This window comes from Myxine glutinosa, chromosome 5, assembly GCF_964187855.1.
Source record: "Myxine glutinosa chromosome 5, kmMyxGlut1.1, whole genome shotgun sequence".
In the NCBI taxonomy this organism is placed as follows: Eukaryota; Metazoa; Chordata; class Myxini; order Myxiniformes; family Myxinidae; genus Myxine; species Myxine glutinosa.
Window position 1 is genome coordinate 36790268 of NC_136265.1, and position 22613 is coordinate 36812880.

The window sequence follows — 22613 nt, forward strand, 5'->3', positions numbered from 1 at the left end:
TGTAATTGTCATCCATAATATGCTGTAGTTGTGTGGCTGTTCACGGTATGCTGTACTTGCAGTATGCTGTACTTGTGTAATTGTCATCCATAATATGCTGTACTTGTGTAATTGTCATCCATAATATGCTGTAGTTGTGTGGCTGTTCACAGTATGCTGTAGTTGTGTAATTGTCATCCATAATATGCTGTAGTTGTGTAATTGTCATCCATAATATGTTGTACTTGTGTAATTGTCATCCATAATATGCTGTAGTTGTGTGGCTGTTCACGGTATGCTGTACTTGCAGTATGCTGTACTTGTGTAATTGTCATCCATAATATGCTGTACTTGTGTAATTGTCATCCATAATATGCTGTAGTTGTGTGGCTGTTCACAGTATGCTGTAGTTGTGTAATTGTCATCCATAATATGCTGTAGTTGTGTAATTGTCATCCATAATATGTTGTAGTTGTGTAATTGTCATCCATAATATGCTGTAGTTGTGTGGCTGTTCACGGTATGCTGTAGTTGTGTAATTGTCATCCATAATATGCTGTAGTTGTGTGGCTGTTCACGGTATGCTGTACTTGTGTAATTGTCATCCATAATATGCTGTAGTTGTGTAATTGTCATCCATAATATGCTGTAGTTGTGTAATTGTCATCCATAATATGCTGTAGTTGTGTAATTGTCATCCATAATATGCTGTAGTTGTGTAATTGTCATCCATAATATGCTGTAGTTGTGTGACTGTTCACGGTATGCTGTAGTTGTGTAATTGTCATCCATAATATGCTGTAGTTGTGTAATTGTCATCCATAATATGCTGTAGTTGTGTAATTGTCATCCATAATATGCTGTAGTTGTGTAATTGTCATCCATAATATGCTGTAGTTGTGTAATTGTCATCCATAATATGCTGTAGTTGTGTGGCTGTTCACGGTATGCTGTACTTGTGTAATTGTCATTCATAATATGCTGTAGTTGTGTGGCTGTTCACGGTATGCTGTACTTGTGTAATTGTCATCCATAATATGTTGTACTTGTGTAATTGTCATCCATAATATGCTGTAGTTGTGTGGCTGTTCACAGTATGCTGTAGTTGTGTAATTGTCATCCATAATATGCTGTAGTTGTGTTATTGTCATCCATAATATGTTGTAGTTGTGTAATTGTCATCCATAATATGCTGTAGTTGTGTGGCTGTTCACGGTATGCTGTAGTTGTGTAATTGTCATCCATAATATGCTGTAGTTGTGTGGCTGTTCACGGTATGCTGTACTTGCAGTATGCTGTACTTGTGTAATTGTCATCCATAATATGCTGTACTTGTGTAATTGTCATCCATAATATGCTGTAGTTGTGTGGCTGTTCACAGTATGCTGTCGTTGTGTAATTGTCATCCATAATATGCTGTAGTTGTGTAATTGTCATCCATAATATGTTGTAGTTGTGTAATTGTCATCCATAATATGCTGTAGTTGTGTGGCTGTTCACGGTATGCTGTAGTTGTGTAATTGTCATCCATAATATGCTGTAGTTGTGTGGCTGTTCACGGTATGCTGTACTTGTGTAATTGTCATCCATAATATGTTGTAGTTGTGTAATTGTCATCCATAATATGCTGTAGTTGTGTGGCTGTTCACGGTATGCTGTAGTTGTGTAATTGTCATCCATAATATGCTGTAGTTGTGTGGCTGTTCACGGTATGCTGTACTTGTGTAATTGTCATCCATAATATACTGTAGTTGTATGGCTGTTCACAGTATGCTGTACTTGCGGTATGCTGTACTTGTGTAATTGTCATCCATAATATGCTGTAGTTGTATGGCTGTTCACGGTATGCTGTACTTGTGTAATTGTCATCCATAATATGCTGTAGTTGTGTGGCTGTTCACGGAATGCTGTACTTGCGGTATGCTGTACTTGTGCAATTGTCATCCATAATATGCTGTAGTTGTGTGGCTGTTCACGGTATGCTGTACTTGTGTAATTGTCATCCATAATATGCTGTAGTTGTATGGCTGTTCACGGTATGCTGTACTTGTGCAATTGTCATCCATAATATGCTGTAGTTGTATGGCTGTTCACAGTATGCTGTACTTGCGGTATGCTGTACTTGTGTAATTGTCATCCATAATATGCTGTAGTTGTATGGCTGTTCACGGTATGCTGTACTTGTGTAATTGTCATCCATAATATGCTGTAGTTGTGTGGCTGTTCACGGTATGCTGTACTTGTGTAATTGTCATCCATAATATGCTGTAGTTGTGTGGCTGTTCACGGTATGCTGTACTTGCGGTATGCTGTACTTGTGTAATTGTCATCCATAATATGCTGTAGTTGTATGGCTGTTCACGGTATGCTGTACTTGTGTAATTGTCATCCATAATATGCTGTAGTTGTGTGGCTGTTCACGGTATGCTGTACTTGCGGTATGCTGTACTTGTGTAATTGTCATCCATAATATGCTGTAGTTGTATGGCTGTTCACGGTATGCTGTACTTGTGTAATTGTCATCCATAATATGCTGTAGTTGTGTGGCTGTTCACGGTATGCTGTAGTTGCGGTATGCTGTACTTGTGTAATTGTCATCCATAATATGTTGTAGTTGTGTGGCTGTTCACGGTATGCTGTAGTTGTGTAATTGTCATCCATAATATGCTGTAGTTGTGTGGCTGTTCACGGTATGCTGTACTTGCGGTATGCTGTACTTGTGTAATTGTCATCCATAATATGTTGTAGTTGTGTGGCTGTTCACGGTATGCTGTAGTTGTGTGAATGTTTTGCATGCTGTATCGAGTACCAGCTTGCTGGGATGAATGATCACGGTGTGTACCCCGATTTAGAATAGGTACACCGTATCCCTGCGCATCCTAAGAGGAGACTAAGGGTTGGGGTCAGGAAGGGCATCCGGCCATAAAAACATCGCCTCAAACAGGGAACCATGATTGTCATGGGGCCCGCAAGGCTAACCCCCGCTCTAGCGGGGAAAATGGCCTTAAAACGATCATTCATTCATTCATTCATCGTCACCGTGTGACTGTTCTTAGTCAGTTGTGGTTAACAGGGAGTTTTTAACAGATTTCAGTGCATTGTCGATAAATGGAGATTTTTTTTCCTGTAACTTGTTCGCAGTTTGTGGTGTTTGTTAAATTTATCCAATTACTATTCAAGGCATATAATTGACGGTGTGTTTCTCCATTTTTGCCAACCAGTCACTGATATTCGACGAGGTGGAGCTGACGGAGGCCATCGTCGCTGAGAATAGCACGAAGAACGTGAACAACAGCTTCACTGTGAGGCGCGGAATGGAATGAAAGTGATGAGTAAAGGGTTGTGAGGTGCAAAAAATGATCACCCGATGCAGACACTAGCTAAAGAGGTTATTTCTAGAAACAAAAAGGAGAAGCTAAATACTTTTTTGCCAACAACTATCATTGACCATGGAGCCCAATGGAAAACCGAAACCACTGTGTGGGTGGAGCGGGAAGCAGTGGTCGTGCAGTGGAAAATGTGTTTCTGTGCAAATCCATAGATATGGGGGAGTTTTGAGCTTGCGACACCGTGGATCGAACCACATGCTTCGACTGAAACTGTTTCTTGTCCTTATAGGTGATCACCGCGTTTCGCCGGCTGGTGCTGTGCGCTGAAAGTCGGAAGGACATGGAGGACTGGATTTCTGCGCTGAAATCCGTTCAGAACCGTGACCCTTCTGAGGTAAGGCCGACAGGTGTGAAAGAGGTGTGTCGATCAAATTATGGAATACTAGCAACGGTACCCACCCTATGGGCGGGGCTTCAATTGGGAGGCCCAAATGAAAAGGCAAAATATCAGAAATTTAAGGGTTTAAAATTTTTTTTTAACGATTTATATAAACCTCCGTAAAATCATATCACACGCAAATCATCAAAATCTAAACAGTATTTGTAGGATTTTAATAAAAGCCACATCACTGTTCATATCGGTAAATATTATTCCATCGTGTTTGGAAAAATTGGGAAAAAAAATTGGAAAAACAATATAGCCTATTTTACTCCAGGGGGTCCCAGGATTACCCACCTAAAATTTCGTTGCGATCGGTTGAGCCGTTTTTGCGGTACCTGGGAACAGACGGACGGACAGACATTTGGTGAATTATAGTAAGATTCCTCATGGAATCCTCCTGACATCGTTGCTGTGTTTCTCCTCATCCTGCCACCGGATAGACATGCCAGCTGGTGTTTGACCACTTTTCTGGAAGCCATAACTGGTTTGCATGCGGCCACGCAAGACCCACCTTCTGCAACGTCTGTCGAGAAGCTCTTTCTGGAGTCACGAACCACGGCCTTTCTTGCGAAGGTAGGTGAGGTGCTGGTGCGTCTGCCTATCTCCGAAGAGAACGCTGAATTGGTTTTTTTTCTGGAATCCACGGTGTCTTCTGTCCGTGCAGAAACCGCTGCGATATTAATTGTGATTGAAGATGATTGGCTCGTGCTAATTTGTCAACAAAATGGATGTAACTAGGTCATAATGCTCCGACTCACTCAATCGTGGATCGTATCAAATGTTCATTAAATTACTGTGATTTGTCTCTCACATTTCATTTGTACATTTTCATGGATAAGCATCAGCGTCACCCTCTCTTTGCGCTTCTCTCTTCCTTAATCCCATCCTCTTCCCCAAGTATGCAAATTCAAGGTGCACAAGCGATGTGCGGCTCGTGCCAGCAACAACTGCAAATGGACCACGCTGGCATCAGTCGGAGGAGACGTGGTAGAAGATGAGGATGGGGTGAGAGAGGGCAGGCCATGATGGGGTTCTGTATGATCATAAGCAATGATCATAAGCTCTTGGTTGCTTGGATTTGCCAGAGACAGATGGAAGGGATGAAAGGAGAACGGAAACATATGAGAGAAATGGAAGATGTGGGCAAATAGTCACACCGTTGTCACTTCAAAATAGCAGCTGCTCTTCCTGTAGTTACCTCCGGCACCAAAGGTGGATGGAGGTTATGATTTCACCCCTGTCTGTCTGTTTGTCCGTTTGTCTGTCCGTTTGTGAACAAAATATCTCAAAAGGTTGTGGACGGATTCAGACGAAATTTGTCAGTGATGTAATGTATGTGACAAGGACCAAATGATTCGATTTTGGTAAAGATCTGAATATGGATTCGGATATGAGAATTATTTAATTTTTAAGTGATTCTTCACCATTGGGAGATAAGGCCAAAAACGATACATAGCAGGATATCTCAAAAAGTTACAGATGGATTTGGACGAAACTTGTTGGACAGGTTGGTTGTCTGACAAGGATGATTCGATTCAATTTTGGTGAAGATCCGGATCTGGATCCAGCTCGTAGAATTTTTAAAGTTGAGATTTTTCACCATTGAGTGATGTGGCCAACCAGGTGGAGTTATGCGCTCTGCTGAGTGCCGTTCTAGTTCATTATGCAATCGTAATGAACTTCAGGTGCTTTTAAGCCTGTTCTTTTTCATATTTCTAATTTAATTAAAAAAAAAAATTGCATCCTTGCCTCCTTTGTACCATTTACACATGTGGGTGTGTGTGTGTGTGTTCCATTAGAGATTATTAGCATACCATTGATGTACTCCTGTTACCAGCTGGGTGGACGGATTATGACAACATTTGGTGGATGAGTTAGGTGGGTGACAAGAACAAGCCAATTCGATTTTGGTTAACGGAAGGTATGCGCTCTACCGAATGCCATTCTTGTTCTCCTTGTTATTCACAACTAAACAGTTGCTGATGTTGTGAAGCAGGGATTTTGAATCGAGCCAGAGTCACATTGTCACCTTGAGCTTCCAAGTCGTTGCCAACTCCTTGCAGCCTTCTCGGCCTGCCAGCTACACCTGTCTCTCACTGCCTCCTTGAGGTCATTCATTTGCATCTTCTTTGCTGACTTCACTTTGTGCAGCCATCTGGATCTAGGTCTCCCTTTTCTATGAGTTCCACTGACCTCATAATGTGGTGTTGGGACCTAATAATGTGGTGGTGGGACCTCATAATGTGGTGTTTGGACCTCATAATGTGGTGTTGGGACCTCATAATGTGGTGTTGGGACCTCATAATGTGGTGTTGGGACCTCATAATGTGGTGGTGCGACCTCATAATGTGGTGTTGGGACCTCATAATGTGGTGTTGGGACCTCATAATGTGGTGTTGGGACCTCATAATGTGGTGTTGGGACCTCATAATGTGGTGTTGGGACCTCTTAATGTGGTGTTGGGACCTCATAATGTGGTGTTGGGACCTTATAATGTGGTGTTGGGACCTCATAATGTGACCAATATAGACCATCTTCTGTGGAGGATGGTAGCATAGTATGGTGGAGGTTCTGGTGGATGGAATCGTTTGATCTGCTTGCATTCCAGGGAATTTGAAGCAGCCGTCGGAAATACCACATTTCAAAGGCCTGCATTCTCAACCTGCCTCTTTTTGTAGTCGTCCATGTTTCAGCAGCATAAATCACGGTAGGGAAGATAAGTGCATGGACAAGTCCGATCTTTGTTCCAACAGAGATATCCCTGTCATTCCATACCTTCTGCAAGGTAGCCATTGTTGTTCTTCCAAGTGATAACCTTCTGTCGATCTTTGCAGAGCAGTGCCTAGCCGCAGTGATCTTTGACCCGAGGAAAATGAATTCTTCTCCACCAACCTGGAACTGGTGTCGATTTTCTGTGGCCATTGTTTTCTGGGTGTTAAGGAATAGTCCTGCTCTCTCAATTTCTTGAATAGTCCTGCTCGTCTCGACCAGCGCAATGGTATAATCCACATACCGCAGATTATTCAGATACAAACCACCAAGCCTGATCCCCTTCTGTCAGTGAGTGCTACTCTGATTACCATTTCACTGTGGAGATTGAACTGGCAGGGCGATGAAATACAGCCCTGCCCGACTTCCTTTCCGATTCTGAGCCAATCAGTTTCCCCGGGCCCAGTTCTGATGTCGGTTTCCTGATTTTTGTAGAGGTTTTGCAGCAGGTACACCTGGTGTTGGCCTAATGGTTAGGGCGGCGGGCTTGGGATCCTAAGGTCCTGAGTTTGAATCCCGTTCAGCTGTTGAATTAATACCAGGTGGGGTTGACTCAGCCTGTCATCATTCCGAGGTCGGCAAGATGAGTACCAGGGTACTGGGTCCTCTCTCATATGTATCTCATTCTAACCACTTACTGACTCATTCACCAACTGATATTAATGTTCGGTTCCATTTGGGTGACGTATAAAGCTGACATTTCACGTGCCGATGGACATCGAAGCCGATACACCGGGAAAAATCACAGAACCATCTGAAAGCATCATTAAATGAAAATTTGCGTAAAAAACTGTTAAAGCGTCTGTTTAAAAAAACAACAAATGAAAACCTCAATCGATATCTAACAGCAGGTCTGTGATGCTTGGCTATAATCACAAAGCTTCTATTTATTATGTAGCTACGTATGAAGCACTCTTCGTTGTTGCTTACAATGTGTAAGCATACCCCACGAGTACATACATATATAAAGCTCGATTCATGTTAGTTTGTTTATATATGCTTAAAAAACTAAAAAACTACTGAACCAAATCCAACCAAAATTTCCATGTTGCCTAAGAGTACCCCCATTATGGTTTCTGTCGGGGTAGAATATCTGGGGGAGGGGGTTCAGAGTGGAGGGAGGACCCCAATTCTCTTTATGTAAATGTGTATTGTATAGCGCCACCTGGTGGTAGCTGGTATGACGAATCAACTTCTTATGTTTAAACAACTTGATAATGTGCATTACGATGACATTGAAATCTGAGTGAGAATAATTCAAAATTTCAAAATGTTTCATTCCACTTGTTTTAAGCGGAGGTTCAAACCAAAGAATCTAACACGGAGCTTCACAGTGAAGCGGAAGTGATTTTCTTGTTCTCACCCTATACAAGTAGCAAGAATTGTTGATGAAGGTGATGTTAGCGGACGTCCCAGCAGATGGAAGATGACCTCAGGCAAATTATAGAGTGAATAGAGCAGAATGTTTGTGAAGAACAACATGTCGTGGTTTGATTAAATCTGTCAGGGAAGTGACGGTTACTTCTGCTAGTTCTATTTAGAATTTTCAAAGTGTTTGTTTGTGGGTTTCTTTGTTTGTGTGTTTTTACGCAAGTGTTTATAAATAATATAATGGTGTCTGTGTCTTCCACTTTCCTATCTCCTTTCTCAATGCTTCGTGCATCGCCACCAAACTTTTTTGGCATCATTAACGATGTCTTGCAATCTTGATTACAGAATGTAAATGGATTTACAACTTTTATTCCGTTCGGCAAAAGTAGACTTTTGTCAAAGCGACAAGAGTCTGATGTCCATGTGCAATCTAAACCATTTCTATTTGTTTATAAACATGTCCAGGTGTGGATGCCCCACCAGTGGTTGGAGGGGAACTTGCCGGTTAGCGCTCGATGTAGTGTGTGTGACAAGGCCTGTGGAAGTGTGCTACGCATGCAGGACTGGCGCTGCCTATGGTGCAAAGCTATGGTGAGTGGAGCCTATAAAGATGTATGGAGAACAAGCATTCTGAGTATTGCGCTGCAATACATGTCCCCTACCAAAGTTCAAAGTGCCATAACTTTGTCAAAAATGATTGAATATGCAAATTTATGCACGGTTGATGCTGGTTTTCAAACTTGATCTGAGGTATGCTGAGACACATGTGTGTCACGCCTCGCCTCGTTGATAAGCCCGCAAGGTCGCTCCGTGGAGCAGCGTATTGCACTGTGTGAATTATATAATTACCAACTCACGGTCTGAGGTACTAGCGATTCAAGAGATATCCATTTTAAAAATATTTTCGTTTAATTAACGATATCTGCCAAACCACGTGCCCTATCGCAAATTCCAAAAGGACATTTTAGTAGACCAACATGTTGAACAGATCTGTGAAGTTTCTCCTCGATTGGATCAAAAATGAGGGAGGAGCTCGGTTTTAAAGGTTCATGCTTAAAAACGTCATAACTCTGAAACCATGTGACGCATGACGTCATGCTCGCTGTCTTTTTTGTTCGTCATGGGTATGCGATTCTGCCTGCAAAGTTTGGCCTCGATCTGTTCAGCCTTTGTAGAGAAAAAGGGGTTTTCGAAAAAACAATATGGCGGCCGAACCACGTGACCTGTGACGTCATAATTACAATTAAAATATTCTACAGACCGAGTCCCCCCTACGGTGAAAATTTGATCTCAATCGGTCCTATTATTGCAGAGAAAATCTTTTTTAAAGGAAATTAAAACTTAAAATGGCGCCGAGTTAAGGATCATCAGAATTATCAGAATTCCCAAAGTTCAAAGTGCCATAACTTTGTCAAAAATGATCGAAACGTCGTGAAGTTCGAACTTGATCTGTAACCTATCATGAGAAAACCATGTACCAAGTTTGAAATCATTAGCGTTAAGAGTTTAGAAAAAAAGTCCGGAAAACTGTTCTTTGCTTGACGGACGGACTGACGGACTGACGGACTGACGGACTGACTGACTGACGGACTGACGGACGGACAGACGGAGGGACGGCGTGCAAACCTATAGTCCCCTCTGGTGTACACTGGTAGGGGACTAATAAGGGGAAGGCAAGGGGTTGGGGAAAGAAAGGTCGAGTTTTCATTGGACTATGTAGAAGAGCTACCAATGGGCAGGGTTGAGTAACAATAAGGTACTAACTTCCTTGACTATCACAGGTAACTGTGAATCTGTGTAATAAATGTGGAACTTCTTTTCGCAAAGAAAGAATATCCATACTGATATAGGAACACATGAATGCCGGAAAGGAATCTAGGAAGTGATGAGAGGAAATGAGCCACGTGCGGCATTAAACACCATTCATGAAAACTTTCACCAAACTTCACATCTGTTACAGAACTTTCTTATCTCCAGCATCCAATCCAGTGGGGAGCAGTGAATTATTTTGTCATAAATCCCCACCGTGTCTGTTGTTTTCCGAGATGTGGGTATGTTTAGCAAAATTGTCACTTCTGTTAAAAGGGGCAGAACCTTCATTGTGTTGGGGCTTGTTTCCATAATTGGCCATTTCTACGCTGAGCTGAAGAACCCAGGATTTTTCAGACTTACTTGGGACTTCCAACTTATTGAAAATATTCCAAGAATGTACGAGTTTTGTGGTTGATTCTCTCTGGAATACTGCGATGTGCATCAGTTCAGTGGTGCCACTTGTTAACGAGCTTTCTTTTTGCCCTTAAGGTTCACTCGGCTTGCCGGGACCAGGTTTCGCGATGTTGCCCGTTCGGGCAGTGCAAGGTATCTGTCATACCTCCGACGGCCCTGAACAGCATTGACTCTGACGGTGAGTTCTCATTCCTATACATTGACCTTTGCCATCATTTCAGCACGTGATTTTCTGTGTTAGATCACTTGTTCTGCTTGTGCATGTCGAGCAGCTAATATTTACCTCCGCCACTGTAGGTGGATGGAGGTTATGTTTTCACCCCTGTCTGTCGATCTGTTTGTTTATGAGCAGGATATCTCAAAAGGTTGTGGACGGATTCGGACAAAATTTAGTGGACATGTTAGGTGTGTGACAAGAAAGAATTTATTAGGTTTTGGCGAAGATCCGGATTTGAATACCAGAATTTTTAAAGCGATTCTTCACCATTGAGAGATAGGGCCAAAAACGATATATAGCAGGATATCTCAAAAAGTTGTGGACAGATTCAGACGGAACTTTGTGCACAGGTTGGGTTTGTGGCAAGGACGAAGCGATTAGATTTTGGTAAAAATCTAAATCTGGATCCGGATACGATAATTTTTAAGTGATTCTTTACCATTGAGTGATAGGGCCAATATATACAGTCACGTGAAAAAGTAAGTAATCCCCATGTAAAGTTTTGACTTTTTCAGCATATTTCAACATACAGCTATTTGATCTTCATTTCAACAATATTGATAGATAAAGGTGATATAATAAAACAAATATCATGAAACATTTACATTTTGTAGTCCATTGTATAATTTAAATAAACATAAATGCAAATTTCGCATGTGGAAAAAGTAAGTACACCCTTGGCTCTAATAGGTGGTATTCCCCCTTTGGCAGAAACAACCTCAAGTAGGCGTTTCTTATAACTGTCTACCAGTCTCTGACATAGACTGGGAGAAATGTTTGCCCACTCCTCCATGCAGAATTCTTTCAGCTGTGCGATGTTTGAGGGGTTTCTTGCATGCACAGCTCATTACAAACCCCCCCACAACATCTCGATGGGATTTAGATCCGGGCTTTGACTTGGCCATTCCAGAACCCTCCATTTCTTTCTTTTCAGCCATTCCTTGGTGGATTTACTGGTATGTTTGGGGTCATTGTCATGTTGCAAGGTCCACCTTCGGTTGAGCTTCAACTCTCTGACAGATGGCCTCACATTATCCTCAAGCACCCTCTGGTACAATGAAGAATTCATAGTGGATTCTATGATGGTGAGCTGCCCCGGCCTTGATGCAGCAAAGCTGCCCCAAACCATAATATTTCCACCACCATGCTTTTCAGTTGGTATCAGGTTCTTGTGGTCAAATGCTGTCTTTGGTTTTCACCAAACATGTCTTCTGGTACTGTGGCCAAATAGCTCTACCTTTGACTCATCTGTGCAGAGCACATTGTTCCAGAAGTGCTGGTCTTTGCCTAAGTGTTCATTGGAAAACTTTAGTCTTGCCCTGATGTTCTTTCTGGACAGCAAAGGTTTCCTCCTGGCACACCTCCCATGTAGATCAAATTTGTGCAGCCTCTTTCTAATGGTAGACTCGTGCACTTTGACATCAACAGTGGCAAAAGCTACCTGTAGGTGCCGTGATGACATTCTGGGGTTCTTAGAGACTTCTTTCAGCATCTTGCGGTCTGCTCTCGGGCTGAACTTGCTGGGGCGGCCTGGCCTGAACAAGTTGGCAGTTGTTTGGAATCTTCTCCACTTGTAGATGATCTACCGCACAGTCGAATGATTGATTTCAAATTGTTTGGAGATCTTTTTAAATCCCTTCCCAGATTCGTAGGCATCGATAACCTTCTTTCTGAAGGCCTCGGAGAGCTCTTTTCATGTAGGCATGGTGACGCCGCACACTTCAACAATAAAGAGCAAACCAAACTAAATGTCTGAGGTTTAAATAAGACAGGTTCCTCCAAGATCCTCTCTAACGATGTTCTAATCATTTGCACCTGAGCTGGTGCACCTGATTCTAATTTTAGGTATTTGAAGTAGTGATAAATGTAAGGGGTGTACTTACTTTTTCCACATGCGAAATTTGCATTTATGTTCATTTAAATTATACAACGGACTACAAAATGTAAATGTTTCATGATATTTGTTATATTATATCACCTTTATCTATCAATATTGTTGAAATGAAGATCAAGTAGCTGTATGTTGAAATATGTTGAAAAAGTCAAAACTTTACATGGGGTGTACTTACTTTGTCACGTGACTGTATATAGCATGTGGTTTCAAAAAGTTGTGGAGGGATTATGACAAAACTCGGTGAATGAGTTGGTCAGGTGACACAAATAAGCTGATTAGATTTTGGTTCAAGACCAGATGTAGATCCAGCCTATTAGTGGGTTACAAAACGTAAAGTGTTTAGCTTGGCGGAGGTATGCTCGCTACCAAGTGCTGTTCTAGTTTTTAATGCAAGGGAAATACATTTAATAAAATCAATAATCCAATGGAAACACATTATTCCTGGAAAAAGAAGATGCCTGCCACATAATACAGCACTCATTGGTTGCTTTGTAAAATCCCCCTCCTTTCACATATTGGTGTGGCGGTTTATGTTTCTTCTTTTTTTGTATACAGAATCGAAGCTCGTGAAAGATCTAGCATTTATCACAAAAAAAATAAAAAATCAAACAGACAAAGAAAATATATAAAAAGAGGGAGGTAGACAAGATGGGGAGAAAAGGGGAAGCGCACAAACACAACATTTGAGAGCAGGGACATCGGGAGTTGTGATGAAATGCACATTTTAAAGCCAAGATACACAAATCGAAGCTTGTTGGAAAAAGGATAAAAAAGCAATTAAATATGGATTTAGAATACCAATTGAAATTCACTGCAGGAGACCACGCCCATAATTTTCTCTTTGACACGCCCACCGTCTGACGTCATTGTGGAGAGAATGTCCCTTTCTGCCCTTCCATAAGCTGTAGAGAAAGGCGAACAGGAAACCTTTGTTGTCATGTCTTACACTGAGTGACCACCGACCAGATCCGTCAATTTCACACAAGGAAACATTTTTAGATGTTGGAGAACCCCACTTATTGCATGAATATATTTACACTTGAGTCACAGCACATTATATGGGAACACAACTTTCCATTAAATAAGATTGGTACACTTTCAGAGATGAACGTGTCTGTGACAATGTAGATGGAGCGTCGAGCGGCATATAAAAAACATATTTCTTAACAAATACATGAATGCATCACGTACAAGTAATGTTGGTGTGCCTGGCAGAGTCTCACCTCAAAAGAACTAGCCCGTGGGAGCTGATGGGCCCTGATAGGCACATGTACCTGATTATATCACATGGTATAACATTTAAAGGCAGACAATATGGAAACGGAGTTTGCTGTGCTTCGTACGCTGGAAACCGAAGATCGCACCAACATAAGACTCGATTGTGCGATCTTCATTTGTTTTGTTGGTAAAATGCATCACTCATTGGATTCACACATGAATGAGCTTTCATTCATTTTATATGCAGCCTGTGGCTGCTGGTTGCTTCATGGTGATAGCTTGCCTACTTTTTGCAAAGGACACCATGGGGTCTTTACCATCCACCAACTATTGCCGGCAGATGGGACGGCCAGCTTAACATCGGTCCGGGGGACGGCACACACATTGATGCCTCACACTGCCTGTGAGATACCAGGGTGACGGTTTATAGCTAGGCCGACATTCAAACCCAGGCTAGACAGCTCAGAGGCGAGTATGCACACCTCTTGGGCATCCTGCCAATCCATAAATTACCTTTCATGATGTGAACTGCGCTCAAAATGGTGTCAGTGGGCCCTTCAACTGAGAAATGGTTTTACCATTGTATGATCAGGCACCATTTCTTTTTTGAAATAGAAATCGCTCTAAACAAGGCATTAAGCCACTAAAGTAAAAAGTACTAAAAGTACTAAAAAAAGGGGTAATAAAATGTAAAAAAGTAAAAGAAAAAAAAAGTACTAAAAAAAGTATAAAAGTACTAAAAAAGGTAATAAAAAGTTTTTTAAAAGTCAAAGTTTAAAAAAAAGTACTAAAATCACTAAAAAGGTAATAAAAAGAAAAAAAATACTAAAAGTACTAAAAAAAGTAAAAGTAAAAATACTAAAAGTACTAAAAAAGGGGTAATAAAATGTAAAAAAAAAGGTACTAAAAAAGAAAAAAAGTACTAAAAAAGGTAATAAAAAGTACTACAATTATTATTATTATTATTATTAAAAGTACTAAAAAAAAGTAAAAGCAAAAAAGTACTAAAAGTACTAAAAAAGGGGTAATAAAATGTAAAAAAAAGTACTAAAAAAGTATAAAAGTACTAAAAAAGGTAATAAAAAGTTTTTTAAAAGTCAAAGTTTAAAAAAAGTACTAAAATCACTAAAAAAGGTAATAAAAAGTACTAAAATCCAATTCCAATCATCTGCATGGGTGTGAAGAAAAGTGTGTGAGCTTTAAAAAAAAGGATGTGCTTCCACTTGCCTCCCTCTCCTCTTTTCCACTTCCCCCCGCTTATTTTGCTATTCCCATGTAATAATTGTAGCGCTAGTCCTTCAACTAAAAACAAATACAAATGTCAATGAAAATGGGAATGCATAAAGATATTTAAAAAATAGTATTCAAAACATCCATCCATCCATCCATCCATCCATGCATACATTAAATCCATGCCATCGATTTCATGTTCACGTACGGATTGATCAATAAAGAACTTACTGTGAGGGAATGGATCTTTTCAAGATGTTTATCCACCCCATGGATTTTCTTCAAACAACCCTCCACAGGGCACTTGGTACGTCCATCAACCCGAACAACAAACAAGTTTGAAAAATAAGCAAAACTTTTTATTGATATTTTCGCAATGACAAGGTCAATAGATGTATTAAAGCACACAGCACACGTGTATAACCATATACGTTTGCTCTATTATAATAAGATAACAACGCGTACTCATACTAATGTGAGCATACGTGCACAAACACACACATACACAAACATACACCACATATACACACAAACACACACACACATACACAAATATACACATACATACATATTGTTATGAATTTTGGGGTTGGGAAATATCTAGATCGAGGTAGATCTGTGCAGGTATCATGCTTCGTCTGTCGTGGGTTCCCTCGTGGTCCCCCTGTGCTGTCTTTCCCTCGCGGTCCCCCTGTGCTGTCTTTCCCTCGCGGTCCCCCTGTGCTGTCTTTCCCTCGCGGTCCTCCTGTGCTGTCTTTCCCTCGTGGTCCCCCTGTGCTGTCTTTCCCTCGTGGTCCCCCTGTACTGTCTTTCCCTCATGGTCCCCCTGTGCTGTCTTTCCCTCGCGGGTCCCCCTGTGCTGTCTTTCCCTCGCGGTCCCCCTGTGCTGTCTTTCCCTCCCGGTCCCCCTGTACTGTCTTTCCCTCGCAGTCCCCCTGTACTGTCTTTCCCTCGTGGTCCCCCTGTGCTGTCTTTCCCTTGTGGTGCCCCTGTGCTGTCTTTCCCTCGTGGTCTCCTGTACTGTCTTTCCCTCGCGGTTGTCAGCTCTTTCACGAGCCTCGATTCAGTATACAAAAAAAAAAAAAAAAAAAAAAAAATGTACTAAAAAAAGTAAAAGTAAAAAAAGTACTAAAAGTACAAAAAAAGAAGAAGAGGTAATACAATGTAAAAAGTAAAAGTTTTAAAAGTACTAAAAAACCATAAAAGTACTAAAAAAGGGAATTTTTTTTAAAAGTGAAAGTTAAAAAGTACTAAAATCACTAAAAAGTTAAAAAGTACTAAAAGTACTAAAAAAAGTAAAAGTATAAAAAAGTACTAAAAGTACTAAAAAAAGTACTAACACAAGGTAAAAGTAAAAAAAAAAGTAGTACTTAGAAGTACTAAAGTAACACTAAAGTACTAAAGTAAGGGGCTAATGAAAGGTCGGAAAACGATAACGATAAAAATAAATAAATAAGGAGAAAATAAGAGAACGTGCAAGACACAGAAGTAGCAGAAGAACTATCTCATAAGTTTTCCCTAAATTGGGTCAAGCGAGCTTAATTGCTGTGCATAGTTTTGCCCTCATAGATTCGGTTTTTGCCATTGCTCCGTTTTTTTTTGTACGAGAGCTTTGTTGCTTACTCTTTCAACCTCAGGTCTTCATGCACACCATCCAAACTGTTGTCCTAAACCTTTTCCTTTGGCACTCAGGCTTCTGGAAAGCATCCTGTCCTCCATCTTGCACCAGCCCACTCTTGGTCTTTGTAAACTCGAAGAGCGGAGACAATCAGGGCGTCAAATTTCTGCGGCGCTTCAAGCAGCTGCTCAACCCAGCACAGGTCTTTGACCTCATGAACGGAGGACCACACCTGGGGTATGACTGAAAGACTGGTGGTATTGGTCAAATCATTGCTTTTTCTGACTGTCATGTGCACTTGTAGTTGAATTATATGGGTGCAAGATGTTTGTGTTCTCCTAATCTTCAATTTGCTTCACGCCTTTGTACATGCCATAATTGCTCTCTACCATGGATTATCATAAACTCAGCTCCCATGTCTTTGCGTAAAGTTAAACACTCTACCCTAGTAAGGCTCGATTCAGAGTATCCGTTCTGCCAAAGCTGTTTTTGGGCTCGGGTTGCAATCCTGGATGGGTTGCCGCTCAGATGCAGGTTGCCGATTTATACTCTACTGAGGATGCAGGAATTTTGAAATTTGTTCAGGGAACTGGTGATAGGTCACATACTCCTCGTGAAGACACAGTGGGATCTTTAACACCCACCAGTAAAGCTGGCAGATGGGACGCCCTGTTTAACGTCCATCCGAGGAATGGCACACATATTGATGAATCGCCGTCCATATGAAACACCGGGATGACGGTTTATTGCAGGATGAACCCCCCCCCCCTCCCCTTCCCACGCCTCCTGCCCCCAATCCCTCTCCCTCCCACACTTCTCCCTGCTCTCAAATGTTGTGGTTGTGTGCTTCCCCTTCTCTCCCCATCTTGTCTTCCGCTCCCTCTTTTTGTATATTTTGTTTGTCTGGTTGATTTGTTTGTGAAATAAATGTTAGCTCTTTCACGAGCCTCGACTCTGTATACAAAAAAAAAGTAAAAAAATAAAAATATATAGTTCTTCAAAATCCCACTGATCCGTTTCAACATACTGAGAACTTTTAGAGTTGATGATGATGGTGGAATCGGTGTCGGAATCCAATCTCGAAATACACTGTTCTCTATATGTATCGCCGCCATATGGATCAAGGAAGCTTGGGGAAGATACCAAGTTTTTAAATTTGTTTTTTTACAGACTCTAAGGCTCGGGGAAGAGCTGTGATACAAGTTACACACACATAGACAGATACATGAGAGAACACCAGACTTGACTTTCACGCAAGCGCTGCTGAGATTGCGGGAAGTGACGTCACTTCCCAGAGCATTCTGGGTACCAGCTCAGCAGGTCCTGGAAGAATTTCCCCCTCCCCATAGATGCTAACCTATGGGGTTTTTTCTCAACCCTTTGACATTTAAATGCTGAGCGTCAAGCAAGGAAACAGCGCACACCATTTTAAAAGTCTTTGCTATGACTCATCCATGGTTTGAACCCAGGCTCAAAGTGGATGTTACAACCATAATGCCACCGAGTCTCAGACGACTTTGTGACATAGGTGTACCAATTTAATATCAAGTCCTTTAATATAGAGAGGAAGAGCATGATGTGTGTGAAGCCCAAGCACCATGGGATTACATTGAAAACACAGCTTTGTCATGAATAAACCTGCCACTCCTGGTTTTGGTCTCCATGTCATGCCAGTCGGTGCTTATTGTCAATTCCTCAATCTATACTGTAAAAGGAGCCATGAGTGCGTCCATGCGTGCATGCGAGGTCCACTCATTTGGTGGACAGTTCACCTGACCACCTACAATTTCTATACTGCGGCCGCCATGTTGGTACTCCCTGCTGTGCGAAGTCTAAGATATCTCCGAGGCTGTTATATTCACAATCACCATGCCCTCCCTATACGTTTTTCCTTTCAGTATAAAGTGGCCAAAGCGACAGTTGAAAGGATTATAATGACATTATAATAATGACATCCAGGTTGAAATCGGGAAAAAATTGGGTTTTTTATGAAGCTTTGTATGTGTGGATCGACCTTTGGAGATCATGGCGACAGGTGGTAGCTCGGGTGTTTATAAGTTATGAATGGTGAGAAAATAACTGTTTTAAAACCCCTATTTAGGTGCATTGTGGTAAAAAATGTTATCCTACAAAGTTTCGTGCCGATTAACCATGGGAGCTCAGAGGAGTAGGTTCACAAACAAACAAATGAAAAATCACTCATAGAGCGACACTTGGAAAAACAGAACAAAGTGGAATGGCACTCAGTAGAGCATCCTTTTAACCTCAAAAATAGTTATTGGTTGAATTCAGTTAACTGATGTGTATATCCCATTCAAATTTCAAGTGAATCGTATGAAAATTGAGGATTTTAGAAATTTTAAATTGTTGTTGACTTTTGGCCTATATTGCTCTTTTGGCCTATGGTGATCTCAAAAATAATTGGTGGTTGAATTCAGTTTGCTTATATGTAAATCCCATTCAAATTTCAAGTCAATCGGATGAAAATTGAGGATTTTAGAAATTTGAAAAAAGTGGTTGACCTTTTGCCTATGTTGACCTTTTGGCCTATGCTGATCTCAAAAATAGTTGGTGGTTGAATTCAATTCGCCGACATGTATATTCTATTCAAATTTCAAGTCAATCGGATGAAAATTGAGGGTTTTAGAAATTTGAAAAAAGTGGTTGACCTTTGGCCTATGTTGACCTTTGGCCTATGCTGATCTCAAAAATATTTTGTGGTTGAATTCAGTTCGCTGATATGTAAATCCTATTCAAATTTCATGTCAATCGGATGAAAATTGGGGATTTTAGAAATTTTAAATGGTTGTTGACCTTTGGCCTATGTTGACCTTTTGACCTTTTCACCCCAAATATATATAAGATTTTGTCGGACCACAAACTCTACCGTTTGGTAAAGTTTTGTGAAGATCGGTTTAAAATTGTGACCTGTAGGCAAGTATAAGTGAGCGGACAGACAGACAAACAAACACACACACAAACAAACACACACACAAACCGGAGTGATCAACATATTTGCAAAATATTTTTATTTTTTTTGCCAAGTAACAAACATTTCGCTTTTATATATATTGTTACGTTTATGGGGTGTAGGTTAAAGGATACCATAGTAAAGGTAGCACTGTATAGGAAATATCTTGGACCGTGTAACGCATAGGAGAAATCTCGATGGACAATAATTTGTGTAGCGTCTAAGGATTATTTTCCCCAGTGCATGTTTACCCCCTGTAATCTTTCCCTTACATTTTTGCACCACCTTTAAATTGCATTTACCATGGCCAGCCATGAAAGCCACCGTTAAATGACAACAATCACGCTGGCAAGAAGCCAACCAGAGCTGGCCATTTTGGTTGTGTTGGTGCAAATTCTGTGCTTGTGCTGGGGAACTTTTGGTGCTTTGGAGGAGGAGGTTGTTGTGGCCGTTAAGGAGGAGCTGGAGGCCATGCTGTCCCTCCCCAACAGTGGAGGAAACTGTCTTCGGGATTCGCCACCTGCCTGTGGAGCCAAAAGCGCACGGTGCTTTCGGCCATTGCTATTTTTGGAGAGCATCCCGCGTGAATGGTTACATTGAGCTTCTTCAGCCGCCAATCTCCTAAAAGGACCTATTGGGACCAGCTAAGTGCTGAAAGGGGATTTCTTTTTATTTTCTTACCTTTCCCTTTGTATTTTTTTTTTCTTTTTTTTCTTCTTACCTTTCCCTGTGTCTGGAGGTACCTCACCGTATAATTTTACCTCTATTTCTTTCTATTATTTTTAATTCCACGCTTATTTTCATTAAATTCATCATTGTTGCATTTTATTGGTCGTGTTTGCATGTTTTGTGGTTTCGGAATAAACCCGTGTGTTTTTGGTTCAGCTAAACATATCGCAGCCTTCCATCTCGTGCGTGCAATAACTGCCATTTTCAGCCGGATGCCTCGGGAGTTGAAAACTGTTTTGGCTATCCGTCACTGGTAATCTTAATTGCCTGAGACGCGACAATACATATATATATATATATATATATATATATATATATATATATATATATATATATATACACGTATATATATATATATATATATATATATATATATATATATATATATTGTTATAGATCGCGGTTAGATGTTATAGACCGAGCGGTGGTGTAAGACCGCGACCTAACAAAACTCACCCGATTCACCCAGACTTTGGCCGTATCGCACCGTAGCTGCCCAATGAGGGGAAAAGACAAAAACGACGAATGCAAAGAGGAAAACGAAGGCAAAGAAGTTGGAAATACTACTAAATTTATTTACTATGTACACACATAAGCAAGAAGAAAGCAGGCACGTTTATTTACAGGCACATGAGACGCAGGTGACACAGTGAAAATGATTAGCTTATGCAGACTTGACTTAACTACCCAGGACAGCACAAACAAAGACACTGACTCACTCGGGGAATGCCAGGAATGGCAGAAGGTGGACGGCTGGAGGTGCACGCTTGGTGGAGCCAACACGGAGCTTGGTGGAGCCAACACGGAGCTTGGTGGAGCCAACACGGAGCTTGGTGGAGCCAACACGGAGCTTGGTGGAGGGGAACGCTCGGTGGAGCCAACACGGAGCTTGGTGGAGCCTTGGTGTGACGGGTTCTCTCTTCTCTGTAAAAGCTCAACCGTCTTGTCTCTGGTAAAAGCTCAACTCTTCCAGTCTCTTGCAAAAGCGAATCTCTCTGACTCCTCTCCACGGCTTGGGCTCCCTTGTGTCTGCCGGTAAAAACTCTTCTCCTTCTTGGCCACACCCCTGCCTTGGGTTATATAGGCCCCCGCCCCTCAACCTTTGCGAACCTCCCCGACCGCTCTTCCTCCGCCCTCTGTAGCCAAACCCCTGGCTCATGGTTGGTCGAGCGGGGCTGGTTCACTCCTCCCCCTCTATGACGAGGTGGAGACACGCCTTTCTTCCCTGACTCGAGCCTCGTGGTCAATGGCGGTTATTGGAGGGGAGGTGATTGGGAATCGAGGCTCAGCAATGACGAGAGGGGATGTAATATGGCAATCGAGGGTCGGCAATCACGAAAGGGGGGATGTGAAGGAAATGGGGATTTCTGGGGATGGGAATGGAAGGGGATCTATTCTCTTTCACTGGTGCAATGGAGTATTTCAATTAATGGGAGACACAGCCTTATCTTAAAACACAGAATAAGATATAACTATCGAACATGAATATCCTATGATTGGCTGACGTGTATGCTTGTGGACTATGGGACGCCCTTTTGATCTTACTCAGCTCCGGAGGCAGGAGGCACAGCACAACAACAATAATAATAATCATACAGCACACAATAAAAAAAATATATGCAGTCCTCATATCCACAACACTGCACTCTCCTCCTCTTAGGCACGTCCCGGGCCTACAACTTTTAGCTTTAGCGTGACACGTAGGTGTAGTTCCCTCTATTTTTAACCTGACCCTGAGTGCGACAGTTTAAACATAAATAAATGTGTCCCGCTGCTCCATTGCACCCTGCCTAACAGACTTTCGCCCACAGTTAACCGAATTGCGGAATGGTCTTCAAACTATACACTGACGGTGGGGAGCATTATTTACAATGACTCTGCTTTTATTTACAAAACTAACCCAGGACCTGTAATTGTTCTTTCTGGGGGGAGGACAGTCTGCTCTGCATCAATGCACCATTAAAGCACCCAAAAACGCACCAATACACACCCAAGCACCAATCGGTGCAGTCCCCATTGTTCAATGAATAAAATAAAACCAACAAACCCAACCCTGCAGGTGTCTCTTGCTCTTCGGCTCCCTCTGCTGGTTATTATTATTTCTTCCAGTTGTTGTCATTTTCATTTGCTTTGCTTACTGGCGGCCTATTTGCAATAAAGCTTGCCCAAACGTGTCCATTTTATTTATCTTTATTTATGGCCCACAGGGCCGACTACGTGTGGTTCACCTGTGGGGCATCGGTGCCCTGTGGCCAAGGTCCGCCAGCAAGATTTCGGGCCCTCATGGCCGGTTCCAGCAGAGGGGCCTTGCCCCAACCCATGGGGTCCATAAGTGGTGCTCGGCCACTGACATGTGGTCCATAATGTGGTGCATCGATGCAGACAGCTGGTTCTGGGAATTTCGGGCGCACAATGGCCGACCCACACACGCTCCCCTCGGCGCCCAACGGCGCTCAGGTCCTCATGTGGGAGACAAAAAGGGGGGACAAGACAGATGAGCGAGGGGTAAGGTCTCAAGGGTACACATCAAAAAGGCAATGCAAGGCGAAATGCGTACGGAGGGCGAAGTGAGAAAGCTCGTCCCTACCGTACGTCACCCCCCTGTTACCTAGCCTACCCT

General features: G+C 41.9%; 2 protein-coding genes across 16 annotated transcripts in view; one reads left to right on the forward strand and one right to left on the reverse strand.

Moving 5' to 3' along the window:
- DHRS12 (dehydrogenase/reductase 12) overlaps positions 1 to 22613 on the reverse strand; it is a 275332-nt gene that overhangs the window by 239153 nt on the left and 13566 nt on the right. The gene's annotated exons all lie outside the window — the stretch shown is intronic.
- The window catches only part of DGKD (diacylglycerol kinase delta), a 193300-nt gene that overhangs the window by 76524 nt on the left and 94163 nt on the right, over positions 1 to 22613 (forward strand). For 10 of the 15 annotated variants that reach the window (XM_068117345.2, XM_078777884.1, XM_068117347.2 and 7 more), the window contains 7 exons: positions 3201 to 3281; positions 3598 to 3702; positions 4191 to 4323; positions 4649 to 4755; positions 8356 to 8481; positions 10192 to 10294; positions 16368 to 16530. In XM_068117345.2, the coding sequence (XP_067973446.2) occupies positions 3201 to 3281; positions 3598 to 3702; positions 4191 to 4323; positions 4649 to 4755; positions 8356 to 8481; positions 10192 to 10294; positions 16368 to 16530 (818 nt within the window). Of the gene's footprint in view, positions 1 to 3200; positions 3327 to 3597; positions 3703 to 4190; positions 4324 to 4648; positions 4756 to 5583; positions 5672 to 8355; positions 8482 to 10191; positions 10295 to 16367; positions 16531 to 22613 lie in introns of those variants that run through there. The other 5 variants (XM_068117349.2, XM_078777891.1, XM_068117348.2 and 2 more) reach the window with 4 other exon arrangements.